We start from the raw sequence: 13531 nt of genomic DNA, 5'->3' as shown, positions 1-13531 counted from the left end.
CAGACCTTGGGGAGAGAGAGTTTTCCTGCAGTTTTGAGCTTCGTTGAAAGTTTAACTTTAAGTATGGGGGCAATACTGACAATGCCATACCTTGTGCGAGCCTTCTGCATCATGGTGCTACGTAGGAGACAATTGATTAGAGCTCATCGCATCAGGAACATCAGAGCCCGTAGGGTGCTGGGCAGGAGGTCTTACCCACCTCGGGTATATCGAGACAGAGGGTTTCCCCGTTCTTGGCCAGGAGTGGGGTGGGACCTTGGGAGTTTGGACCGTAGGTGGCCTTGACTGCAGCAAAGAATCCTTGCGTATCATGGCAGTCGACCAGTTGTTGTATCTCCTGTGCTTTCTCCATCCACCACCTGTTCTTTAGGTCTTGAGTTTTTTTGGTGGAGTTGAGCCTTGAGCCGTCTGTTTTGCAGCTCCAGAGTTGGGCTGTTGCTGGAGGCTCAGAAATGCTTTGCGCTTGCGACCTATTAGTTCTTCGATCTCCTGATCACTTTCATCAAACCAGTCCTGATATTTTCTGGTTGAGTGACCAAGTGTCTCTTCACAGGCACTGGTTACAGAGGCCTGGAGGGCAGACCAAGCACTATGGGGATTCAACATCTCAGGGTCATCAAGGCATGCCAGATTGGCTGTGAGGTGCTGGCTGTATAGGGCTCTCTTAGCTGGGTCTCCAAGTGTCCCGGCATTAACTTTTTTGCGGAACTGCTTCTGCATCCCCTCTGCTTTGGGGCAATGTTAATGTTGATGATGGATCGGATTAGCTGGTGGTCCGTACAGCAGTCGTCAGCTCCTGTCATGGCGCGGGTGATGCGCACATCCTTGCGATCCCTGGCTCGGATGACGACATAGTCAAGCAGGTGCCAGTGTTTGGAGCGAGGGTGTTGCCACGATGCCTTGTATTTGTCCCTCTGGCGGAACAGGGTGTTGGTGATGAGGAGTTCATGTTCTAGATATTTTGTCAGGAGTAGGGTACCGCTGGAGTTGGCTTTCCCTACCCCCTCTCTGCGAATCACGCCTCCCCAGAGGGCTGTGTCTTTTTAATGCCAGGGTTGTCAATCACCCAGGAGGATCAATTTGTCGCCCGTGGGGACGCGAGACAAGGATGTCTCAAGGTTGGAATAAAATCCCTCTTTAGCCTCATCAGTTGCATCGAGTGTAGGGGCGTACGCACTGATGACAGTGGCATATTGGTTCCGAGATAGGGTGATACGGAGAGTCATGAGGCGCTCATTGACCCCACAGAGGGAGTCTTTGAGGCGGTCGACCAGCTCATTCTGGACGGCAAAGGCGACTCCATGAAGGCAACGTTCTGCCTCTGGTTTCCCTTTCCAAAAGAAGGTGTAACCTCCACCATGTTCCTTCTTCAACTGGCCTTCCCCTCCCCACTGGGTCTCGCTTAGGGCGGCAATGCAGCCAAGGCCACCTACGGTCCAAACTCCCAAGGCCCTACCCCACTCCTGGCCAAGAACGGGGAAACACTCATCAAGGCCCGATGGAAGGAGCACTTTGACGATCTCCTCAATCGAGTCTCTGCCTTTGACTCAAGTGCTCTCGATTCCATCCCGCCCAAGCAATCCATGACAGGGCTGTGGGCTTCTCAAGGATTGCTGGCTTCCCAAAGGTACAAAGGCTGCATTGATTGTACCCACGTCGCCTTGAGAGCACCGTTGCAGGATTCTGAGATATATAGGAATAGAAAAGGCTTCCACTCCATTAATGTGCAGCTTGTATGTGATGACATGCATCGCATCATGTCAGTCGATGCAAGATACCCTGGCAGCACCCATGATGCATTCAACCTATGAGACAGCGTTATATCTGCCATGTTTGAGCAGCAGCCAGAAGAGCAGAGTTAGCTACTGGGAAACAAAGGGTGCGGCCTCGCCACCTGGCTCCTGACGCCTTTATGCATAACCCGGATGAAAGCTGACCGTCAATACAACATGTCGCACATTGCAACACGCAGCATCGTTGAGGACCATTGGTATATTGAAACAGCGTTTCCGATGCTTGGACCATTCCGGAGACTACTTGCTGTACTCCCCCGAGACTGTTAGTCAGTTCATTGTTGTGTGCTGCATGCCTTAGTCATCATGAGGCAGCAGCACCTGGTAGTGGAAGACCCACCTGCAGTGAGAGTGGCTGATGATAATGATGTGGAAGATGCAGGTGACGAGCAGGAGGAAGCCAAGCAAGTGCTCTAGGCCGGAGCACAATGACAGGCCATCGTACTCCTTTAACGATTGCTCGAGTCTTGCGCCAACAACTCAACTGTGAATGCTTTACTAATGCCGGAGAGCTCAGCGACAACTATTTCACATGGACATGTTTATTATTTGGAACTGTTCAGTAATGTATTAATGGAACATGATTCAGATTTAATGTAAAATATATTTTAATCAAAAGTTTACAATGTACTTAACTTAAATAAAATTATTCTTGTATCAAACTTTACTATATCACTCTAGGATCACTTATCGACTTGTAAATCTAAATAACTTACAAAAAACTTAATTTGAGAACAGTTACAACAGTAATAGCAGCAGCAGCAAAGAAAGGCTGCATCCATCTCTCATCCCCCTTAGTCGAAAGCCGGCCGCTGCGCTTGGTCTTGGACTCGCCACCACCCCCGCCGGTGGCGCAGTGTTTATGGGCTTGGTACCAAGCTTATTCCTTCTAACATCGCGGGTACTGCGCACCTTGAGGGTGGGGGGAGGGGGGGGCGGCGTCAGTGTCAGGCCGCAAGTTGGAGGGCCCGGCTTGGGGCTCTTCAAAGGCTGGTGTGGGGATTGCAGTGGGAATGGCAGTTGATTCTGTCAATGGGTGCGGGGTCTGGGCATGTTCCCTTATTGCAGCAGCTAACTCAAACATGCCGTCCCTCATGCACCCTGACAGTGTCGCAGCGGACTGCAACAATCCCTCCCTAATAGCCAGTACTACCTTGGATATTCCCTCACTCAATGCCAGTGTCGTGGTTTGCACTACCTCTGACATTCCCTCTCTCATGGCCACTATTCCCTCACTGATGGTCCCAGTGAGTGTTGTTACTTCTCCCGACAACCCTGCTACCTCATCACTCACCGCACTGAATGTGTCCAGGAGTGATCGGGTAAGGTCGAAGCTCTCTGCACTCAATCATATCATCTGAACTACATCCTGCATCTCAGGAAAGCATGGTCGAGCTCTCCTTCCCCTCTCCTCACCCTGGGTGTGGCTTGCTGCATCCCACTGGGACCCGCAGCCTGGGACAGTCTCGCTGTACCCCACTACTGGGACCCGCAACCTCGGAAGTTTGAAACCATGGAATGTCCCACCAACACACAAACCACTCGTCACGGAGAGGGCTGGCACCTCCATAAGTGGCACGTCCTCCATATTCAGTACAACAGGGGGAGCTTCATCCAGCTCAAGTCAACTCCCCCTCCTCATCATGTTCTTGGTCTGGAGGGTTGGATTGTAAGATGTTCTCCTCTTCAGGCTCATCCGGGTCTGAATCATCTTCTGTATCATCAGGGTTGGCCTCCAGTTCTGCAAAATAGAACAGAACGGACAAATGGTTAGCTGCAGAGGAGGGGGCAGGATGGGTGGCATGAGTAGGCTCACACATCGCAGGCAAGGCAGAAGGTTGATTTGAAGGACTTGCCCTCTCCCTCGAGTGTGGGCCCAGCTTGTGCAGTACTGATTGCTTTTCTCCAGGCAGGACCCATCAAAGCAGCGACCCTCTCTTCCAAGGGTGTCAGTGGGTGCAGATTTGCCAGGCCTCCTTCTGTTTTCGAGTTCTTTCCCTTTTTGTTGTGTGCCACTTTCCTCTGCAAAGATGAAAACGTAACTTTTTAGAGAAGGTGTCCTTCTGCTGGATGGGACATATACAGCTGGTCACATTTACAATTGCATTGAATAAATGAAAATGTTACTTACATTAACTACTTGACCAAGGTCCTGCCATTTCTTTTTACACTGGCTTCCAGATCTTGTGGTGTTCACCATCGCGCAGTAATCTTCTGCAACTTGTTTCCAGCGTTTCTTCATTTCTTTTGCTGGAACTTATATGACCTCTGCTGGTATCCAGCTCCTGCCATCTGTTCTCAATCACAGTAACTAGTGCCTCCACTTCTTCCAGCAAGAAATTCTTGGTCCTTGGTCCGCGTTGCATCTTTTATTGCTCCAGCTGTGATTTTTCCAATGCTCTCACACAGCACTCCTTCTCACTCACACATACACACACACACACACAAACTGGCTCTTGAAAAATGGCCGATTGCCAAATCCGAGGTGCACTGAGCATGCATGTCCATTGGAAAGACAAAAACGTAATTTTTTTTCCACACATGTGCAGAAGGTGCAGTATTGTTTTTTGGCACAGATAACAGGCTCCACACCACCCCCCCACCAAGGAGACTGGACACATGCGCAGCGCCAAATTCGAATTATACAATCGGGGAAAGTGTGGCAAAATATTTCTGCCGCATTTCTGGCCTAGAAAACTCAGCGTAACTTTGATAATACGCCAGAAAAACGGGCTTGAGGAAAATTGAGCCCATATTATACAAAACATGCAATTGAAGAATATTTTCTCAAAGTTTAAAAGGTACAAAATATCAGCAGCCAAAAGCAGTATTCAGGAATGTCGTGTTATGTTCTGATTTTAAAATATTCCTCAGTCACAATATTCTGCAGAGATTAGAAGAATGCTTAGAGCTGTCATTTTTCAGGAGTCAATTAAGATTACTACCAAAATGGAGCATTTGCATCTCACAATTCAAACCTATTTTAGCATCATTACCTGCACCACCAGTCTTGATAGATGTTTTTCCCCCTTTCTTGCCTTCTGCTTGGTCCTTGAGTGTTTCATATACAATCTGTATAATAGGTATGCAGAAAGCCTAAAAGCAAACATTTATTTTAAAAATCTTAAGACTGGATTCAGTAATTACAATCGTGAATTTCACTGTACCCGAGTTACTCTTGTATTTTTAATGAAATGGGACATGTAGAATTGTGATTTGCGGAATACTGAACATTTTACTATTATGCCACAACTGAACTATTGTGTCTGGGCACTGCACTTTAGGAAGGATGTGAAGGCCTTAGAGAGGGTGCAGAAAAGATTTACGAGTATGATTCCAGGGATAAGGGACTTCAGTTACGTGGCTAGACTAGAGTTGTTCACCTTAGAGCAGAGAAAGTGCAAAGGAGATTTGCAAGAGACATTCAAAATCATGTTAGGTCTAGACAGAGGATAAAGAAACTAGTGCCATGGGCGGAAGGGTGGAGAACCAGAGGACACAGATTTAAGGCGATTTTGATTGGCAAAAGAACAAACTTTTTTATGCAGCGAGTGGTTAGGATCGGGAATGCACTGCCTGAAAGGGTGGTGGAGGCAGATTCAATCATGTCTTTCAAAAGGGCATTGGATAAGTACCTGAAGAAAAAATTTTGCAGGGCTCAGAGGAAAAGGCGGGGATTAGGACGAGCTGAAGTGCTCTTGTAGAAAGCCAGTATGAGCTTGATGTGACAAATGGCCTCCTTCTGTGCTGTAACCATTCGATGGTGTCTTCAATTTCTTAATAACATTTTTGACTAAATTTGCAATTATTTACATTTTTAAAAATGATACCGTACTCACTCCAGTCTTGCCACTGCCAGTTTCTGCTGCCTGTAGAGATTAGAAGAGAATGCCTAAATTGAATTATGTATAATTCTCTATTCTTCAGAATTACACAACAGTGCTATGAATAACTAGTATTACCAAATTTAATATTTAATATTTAACATTGTAATATTTATTAGTGTATACAGAGCAATGCAAATCAACCCACCATCAGCACATCACCACCACCCAGTATCAAAGGGATGGACTCAGCTTGGATATCTGTTGGGAGACTGGTGAAAGTTGATGGATTAGATGAAAATAACTAAAATCTATATACAAGACAATTAATGGCTATGATCAAACAGTTTTTTTTTAAATCAAAAGATATTTTTTGGTATCCTAAAAATTGGTTGGATCTTGTCTGAAGGGGGCAATGTTGCATTGGAACAGTGCATCATCAGCAATTTTGCCAAGTTTGCAAAATGAGAAATAGTTTGCCGCATGCAAGTGAACTGGAAACCCATAAGCACAGCTACAGAATGTGGGAGGGAGGAGAAATGAGACGACGGATGTCATAGTATTTGTAAAGTGGGATTGGAATGTTTGTAACTTTTGTGAGTATATATCGGAAAGGGGGAGGTCACTACAAAATTAGTTTTTGGTAGAAAGTAATTGGTTCAATTATATACTACCAAAGAGGTTATGGATCTAGTTTGTTGAAGCTAGTTTTATATAGAATCAGTGATCAAACCTTTGGTGTGATTATAATTTCTGGTTCTGCAATGCGATTGGCAAAATGAAATCTACCCCATTAAATTCACACAAGATTATCAAAGATTTATCAGAAAGGACAGGAAATTTTGGAGAATCAATTTTCTCTTTTACAACATTCAATCATTTTTTGATAGTTGCAAACCAGAAGAGCATTAAGTACAATGTAATTGCTGAACTGATCTTGTTGTTAAATAAAGATCTGCTTGACACAATTAGTTAGATAAGAATTTTTTCCCCCAATAATCCATTTTTTGAAGTGATGGGTTCAATTTAATTAACTTTCTAATCCTACCAAGCAAATTCATTCAAAATTTAACTCATATTTGCATTTTAATGTTCAAGCTTGAAAATTTTGAAATCATACTTACAGCCAGTCCATCTGCTCTACAGCCTCGGCAATTTCCGCCATAACACCCAACTCTAAAAAAGAATAAAGGTCATTCCTTTAACTAATATTAAAGGGAAATAAACTGAAAATTAGCACTGGCTAATTTCATATTAGCTTTGATTCAAAATTATTCCATGATGAAGAATTGTTTGCAACAGCTGAGTAAATTATAAAAGTTAGCCAAACGATCTGCCACATTGAATTTGAACAGTATATTATTCAACTAGCTGTGTTACAATTCTGGAAATCTGAAGGACAACAGAGGTGTGTCAGCATTTGAAGAGACACATTTGTGCATTTTTGGATACTGCAAGCCAGAAGAGCATTATTAAATACACTGTAATTGCTGAACTGATCTTGTTGCTAAATAAAGATCTGCTTGACACAATTACTTAGATAAGAATTTTTTTCCCAATAATTCATTTTTTTGAAGTGATAGTTATTTAATTAAATTGAACCTTTCTAATCCTACCAAGCAAATTCATTCAAAACTTAACTCATATTTGCATTCTCTGTCACTTCTCCTTAGATACATAACTTTTATATAAAAGGTAGGATGCTGCTCATTGAAACACTGGGACAGAGTTAAGCCTGGGAGGATGCTCCCACCTCCTTGAGCTCTTTACCAAGTGATTTCAAGTACCACCCACAGGAAATACACAGGTCGTGATCTAGAACACAACTCGTATTTATATAGCACCTTTAACATAGTTATCCCAAAGTACTTCACAGGAGCGTTATCAAACAAAATTTGAGAGTGAGCCACATAAGGAGATATTAGGATAGGTAATCAAAACCTTGATCAAGGAGGTAGGTTTTAAGGAGGGTTTTGAAAAGGAGGGGAGAAAGGTAGAGAGGTAGAGAGGTGGCGAGGTTTAGGGAGGGAATTCCAGAGCTTAGGGTCTAGGCAGCTCAAGGCACAGCTGCCAATGGCTAAGCGGTAAAAATCTGGGATGTGCAAGCCATTATTGAAGAGCGCAGAGATCTTGGAGGGTTTTAGAGATGGAGGAGGTTACAGAAATCGCGAGGGGCGAAGCCAAAAAGGGATTTTAAAACAAAAATGAAAATTCTAAAATCGAGGTATTACCAGACCGGAATCAATGCGGGTCAGCCAGCACAGGGGATGGGGGATGAAGGAACATGACATGGTGCATGTTAGGCCAACAGAGCTTTGGATGACCTCAAGTTTACAGAGGGTGCAAGGTGGAATGCCGGCCACGATCGAGTAATCCCAACTACGGCCCGGAGAAGGCGATACATTTTGACGGGGAGAAAAAATACCCGATATTCCCTTAAAAATAATTTTAATGGAGGCGCCAGCCCGGGTGGAAAGAGGGAGGGAGGAAGGCCCGAAGGGGAGAGAAAGGCTGAGCTTCACCTGAATACGCCGCCATCTTCACCACTAACGGACGCGCCGCCTCCAGGAGCAACGAGCCTGCGCAGCTTTATTCCAATATTTTTTTTTTAAAAGCGCCTCTGCTGTTTCGAAGTTCAGTTGGAATTATTGAATATCAATTCAACGAACAAAAAAAATATGAAATGATGAAATTAAGGCGGAATGCCCAAGAGTTTGATTTGTAAACACAAACTATTACTGGAGCCGGAACCGTCCAGTGACGGACCGGGTCCGTGATTTCCGGGTGTCGCACAGGGAAGGTTCCTCGCGCTGTTTCCGGTGGTGACGATGGCGGCAGAAGAGGAGGAGGAGAACGTTTTGTACGATCTGCTGGTTCACGGCGAGTGGTTGCAGGAGAGCGAAGCACCGGTGAGGGGGGCCTGGGGGCAGGTGATGGCAGAGTTCGAGCGCAGCAGGGCAAGAAGTGGGGGAGAGTTGCAGGGTTGGGTGGGAAGTGTGTTGAGCCCTGCACAGAAGTGTTGATGCAATGGGCCAGATTTTGCTATTGGCTCTCACCGTTATTTATGGACAAATGCGACAGCAACTTCAGCAGCAGATGCCTTTTAAATGCTAATATCCAAAAGTTGCTGTCCGAGTTGCACCCCTCTGCCTTTAGTTTTGTGAAAATGCCATCTCCGAGACTGTCTCACCATTGCAATGCATTGAATGGCGTGAAGTTTCTGTATTTGTGTGATGGATATAAACTAAACTCACCACAAAATTACGAGTTATCATTTCAAGTCTAAGTATCTTTTTAAATAACGTGACTAAATGTTGGAAAGCCTTTGATCCCTATCACAAACTCCGTTCCCTAGCCACTGACTCCATCCCTCTCACTGGCAACTGTCTGAGGCTGAACCAGAAATGAGCTTCCGAGCACATAAGAACATAAGAAATAGGAGTCGGCCACACGCCCCTCAAGCCTGCTCTGCCATTTAATACAATCATGGCTGATCTGATCATGGATTCGGGGCCACTTCCCTGCGCTTCCCATAACCCCTTAATCCCTGCACTAAGTCTGCCTATTTCCACCTCCTGAACACGGCCTGACTCTGGCCCTGCCTCATTTCACCTGCTGAAACCCTCATCCATGCTTTTGTTAACTCTCGACTTGACTATTCCAATGCACTCCTGGCCAGCATCCCATGTTCTACCCACCACAGACTTGAGGTCATCTAAAATTCTGCCTGTCATAACCCACACCAAGTCCCATTCACCCATCACCCCTGTGCTCCCAGAGCTACATTGGCTCCTGGTTAAGCAACACCTCGATGTTGAACTTCTCTTCCTTGTTTTCAAATTCCTCCATGGCCTCACGCCCTCCCTATCTCTGTAATCTCCTCCAACCCCCCTACGCCCACAACCCCTTCCCACTACTGCCCCCACTCCAGCCACATACACCCCCCCTTGCCCCCAGCCCCTGCCCACACACAATCCCCACCTCTCGCCCCCGCCCACACACCCCCCCCCACCTCTTGCCCCCGCCCACACACACCCCCCCACCTCTCGCCCCCGTCCACACACACTCCCCCCACCTCTTGCCCCCGCCCCCACACACCCCCCCACCTCTCGCCCCCGCCCCCGCCCCCGCCCCCACACACCCCCCCACCTCTCGCCCCCGCCCACACACACCCCCCCCCACCTCGCCCCCCCACCTCTCGCCCCCGCCCACTCAACTCAACTGCCCCCGCCCCATCAATGCCCCCTCACCCCCCCGCCCCCTCAATGCCCCCTCACCCCCCCGCCCCCTCAACCCCCCCCTCTCTCAAACACCCCCCCCTCTCTCAAACACCCCCCCCTCTCTCAAACACCCCCCCCTCTCTCAAACACCCCCCCTCTCTCAAACACCCCCCTCTCTCAAACACCCCCCCTCTCTCAAACACCCCCCCTCTCTCAAACACCCCCCCCTCTCTCAAACACCCCCCCCTCTCTCAAACACCCCCCCCTCTCTCAAACACCCCCCCCTCTCTCAAACACCCCCCCCACTCTCAAACACCCCCCCCTCTCTCAAACACCCCCCTCTCTCAAACACCCCCCCCTCTCTCAAACACCCCCCCTCTCTCAAACACCCCCCCCTCTCTCAAACACCCCCCCCCTCTCTCAAACACCCCCCCTCTCTCAAACACCCCCCCTCTCTCAAACACCCCCCCCTCTCTCAAACACCCCCCCCTCTCTCAAACACCCCCCCCTCTCTCAAACACCCCCCCCTCTCTCAAACACCCCCCCCTCTCTCAAACACCCCCCCCTCTCTCAAACACCCCCCCCCTCTCTCAAACACCCCCCCCTTCTCAAACACCCCCCCTCTCTCAAACACCCCCCCCTCTCTCAAACACCCCCCCCTCTCTCAAACACCCCCCCTCTCTCAAACACCCCCCCTCTCTCAAACACCCCCCCCTCTCTCAAACACCCCCCCCTCTCTCAAACACCCCCCCCTCTCTCAAACACCCCCCCTCTCTCAAACACCCCCCCTCTCTCAAACACCCCCCCCTCTCTCAAACACCCCCCCCCTCTCTCAAACACCCCCCCCCTCTCAACACACCCCCCCCCTCTCAAACACCCCCCCCTCTCAAACACCCCCCCCCTCTCAAACACCCCCCCCTCTCAAACACCCCCCCCCTCTCAAACACCCCCCCCCTCTCAAACACCCCCCCCCTCTCAAACACCCCCCCCCTCTCAAACACCCCCCCCCTCTCAAACACCGCCCCCCCTCTCAAACACCCCCCCCCTCTCAAACACCCGCCCCCCCTCTCAAACACCGCCCCCCCTCTCAAACACCGCCCCCCCTCTCAAACACCGCCCCCCCTCTCAAACACCGCCCCCCTCTCAAACACCGCCCCCCTCTCAAACACCGCCCCCCTCTCAAACACCGCCCCCCTCTCAAACACCGCCCCCCTCTCAACACCGCCCCCCCTCTCAAACACCGCCCCCCTCTCAAACACCGCCCCCCCTCTCAAACACCGCCCCCCCTCTCAAACACCGCCCCCCTCTCAAACACCGCCCCCCCTCTCAAACACCGCCCCCCCTCTCAAACACCGCCCCCCCTCTCAAACACGCCCCCCTCTCAAACACCGCCCCCCCTCTCAAACACCGCCCCCCCTCTCAAACACCGCCCCCCCTCTCAAACACCGCCCCCTCTCAAACACCGCCCCCCCTCTCAAACACCGCCCCCCCTCTCAAACACCGCCCCCCCTCTCAAACACCGCCCCCCCTCTCAAACACCGCCCCCCCTCTCAAACACCGCCCCCCTCTCAAACACCGCCCCCCTCTCAAACACCGCCCCCCCTCTCAAACACCGCCCCCCCTCTCAAACACCGCCCCCCCTCTCAAACACCGCCCCCCCTCTCAAACACCGCCCCCCTCTCAAACACCGCCCCCCCTCTCAAACACCGCCCCCCCTCTCAAACACCGCCCCCCCTCTCAAACACCGCCCCCCCTCTCAAACACCGCCCCCCTCTCAAACACCGCTCCCCTCTCAACACCGCCCCCCCTCTCAAACACCGCCCCCCTCTCAAACACCGCCCCCCCTCTCAAACACCGCCCCCCCTCTCAAACACCGCCCCCCCTCTCAAACACCGCCCCCCCTCTCAAACACCGCCCCCCCTCTCAAACACCGCCCCCCCTCTCAAACACCGCCCCCCCTCTCAAACACCGCCCCCCCTCTCAAACACCGCCCCCCCTCAAACACCGCCCCCCCCTCAAACACCGCCCCCCCTCTCAAACACCGCCCCCCCTCTCAAACACCGCCCCCCTCTCAAACACCGCCCCCCCCTCTCAAACACCGCCCCCCCTCTCAAACACCGCCCCCCTCTCAAACACCGCCCCCCCTCTCAAACACCGCCCCCCCTCTCAAACACCGCCCCCCCTCTCAAACACCGCCCCCCCTCTCAAACACCGCCCCCCCTCTCAAACACCGCCCCCCTCTCAAACACCGCCCCCCCTCTCAAACACCGCCCCCCCTCTCAAACACCGCCCCCCCTCTCAAACACCGCCCCCCCTCTCAAACACCGCCCCCCTCTCAAACACCGCCCCCCCTCTCAAACACCGCCCCCCCTCTCAAACACCGCCCCCCTCTCAAACACCGCCCCCCTCTCAAACACCGCCCCCCTCTCAAACACCGCCCCCCTCTCAAACACCGCCCCCCCTCTCAAACACCGCCCCCCCTCTCAAACACCGCCCCCCTCTCAAACACCGCCCCCCTCTCAAACACCGCCCCCCTCTCAAACACCGCCCCCCCTCTCAAACACCGCCCCCCCTCTCAAACACCGCCCCCCCTCTCAAACACCGCCCCCCTCTCAAACACCGCCCCCCCTCTCAAACACCGCCCCCCCTCTCAAACACCGCCCCCCTCTCAAACACCGCCCCCCTCTCAAACACCGCCCCCCTCTCAAACACCGCCCCCCTCTCAAACACCGCCCCCCTCTCAAACACCGCCCCCCTCTCAAACACCGCCCCCCTCTCAAACACCGCCCCCCTCTCAAACACCGCCCCCCCTCTCAAACACCGCCCCCCTCTCAAACACCGCCCCCCCTCTCAAACACCGCCCCCCCTCTCAAACACCGCCCCCCCCTCTCAAACACCGCCCCCCCTCTCAAACACCGCCCCCCTCTCAAACACCGCCCCCCCTCTCAAACACCGCCCCCCCTCTCAAACACCGCCCCCCCTCTCAAACACCGCCCCCCCTCTCAAACACCGCCCCCCCTCTCAAACACCGCCCCCCCTCTCAAACACCGCCCCCCCTCTCAAACACCGCCCCCCCTCTCAAACACCGCCCCCCTCTCAAACACCGCCCCCCCCTCTCAAACACCGCCCCCCCTCTCAAACACCGCCCCCCCTCTCAAACACCGCCCCCCCTCTCAAACACCGCCCCCCTCTCAAACACCGCCCCCCCTCTCAAACACCGCCCCCCTCTCAAACACCGCCCCCCCTCTCAAACACCGCCCCCCTCTCAAACACCGCCCCCCCTCTCAAACACCGCCCCCCTCTCAAACACCGCCCCCCCTCTCAATCAAACACCGCCCCCCCTCTCAAACACCGCCCCCCCTCTCAAACACCGCCCCCCCTCTCAAACACCGCCCCCCCTCTCAAACACCGCCCCCCCTCTCAAACACCGCCCCCCCTCTCAAACACCGCCCCCCCTCTCAAACACCGCCCCCCCTCTCAAACACCGCCCCCCTCTCAAACACCGCCCCCCCCTCTCAAACACCGCCCCCCTCTCAAACACCGCCCCCCCTCTCAACACCGCCCCCCCTCTCAAACACCGCCCCCCTCTCAAACACCGCCCCCCCTCTCAAACACCGCCCCCCTCTCAAACACCGCCCCCCCTCTCAAACACCGCCCCCCCTCTCAAACACCGCCCCCCCTCTCAAACACCGCC

The 13531-nt window shown here is 51.9% G+C and overlaps 2 protein-coding genes across 2 annotated transcripts in view; one reads left to right on the top strand and one right to left on the bottom strand.

The window, feature by feature from the left end:
• ddx1 (DEAD (Asp-Glu-Ala-Asp) box helicase 1) overlaps positions 1-8372 on the bottom strand; it is a 55776-nt gene extending 47404 nt beyond the window's left edge. Inside the window, exons 1-5 of the mRNA XM_070885015.1 lie at positions 8140-8372; positions 6742-6793; positions 5826-5889; positions 5633-5662; positions 4790-4889 (exon numbers count right to left, since the gene is read on the bottom strand). Of these exons, the coding sequence (XP_070741116.1) occupies positions 4790-4889; positions 5633-5662; positions 5826-5889; positions 6742-6793; positions 8140-8155 (262 nt within the window). The 5' untranslated portion in view covers positions 8156-8372. The remainder of the gene's footprint in view (positions 1-4789; positions 4890-5632; positions 5663-5825; positions 5890-6741; positions 6794-8139) is intronic.
• Positions 8373-8440: 68 nt separating this feature from the next.
• The window catches only part of nbas (NBAS subunit of NRZ tethering complex), a 357427-nt gene continuing 352336 nt past the window's right edge, over positions 8441-13531 (top strand). Inside the window, exon 1 of the mRNA XM_070885013.1 lies at positions 8441-8526. Within this exon, the coding sequence (XP_070741114.1) occupies positions 8446-8526 (81 nt within the window). The 5' untranslated portion in view covers positions 8441-8445. The remainder of the gene's footprint in view (positions 8527-13531) is intronic.

This window comes from Pristiophorus japonicus, chromosome 7, assembly GCF_044704955.1.
Source record: "Pristiophorus japonicus isolate sPriJap1 chromosome 7, sPriJap1.hap1, whole genome shotgun sequence".
Classification (NCBI taxonomy): Eukaryota; Metazoa; Chordata; class Chondrichthyes; family Pristiophoridae; genus Pristiophorus; species Pristiophorus japonicus.
This window is presented reverse-complemented; position numbering and strand designations above follow the sequence as displayed.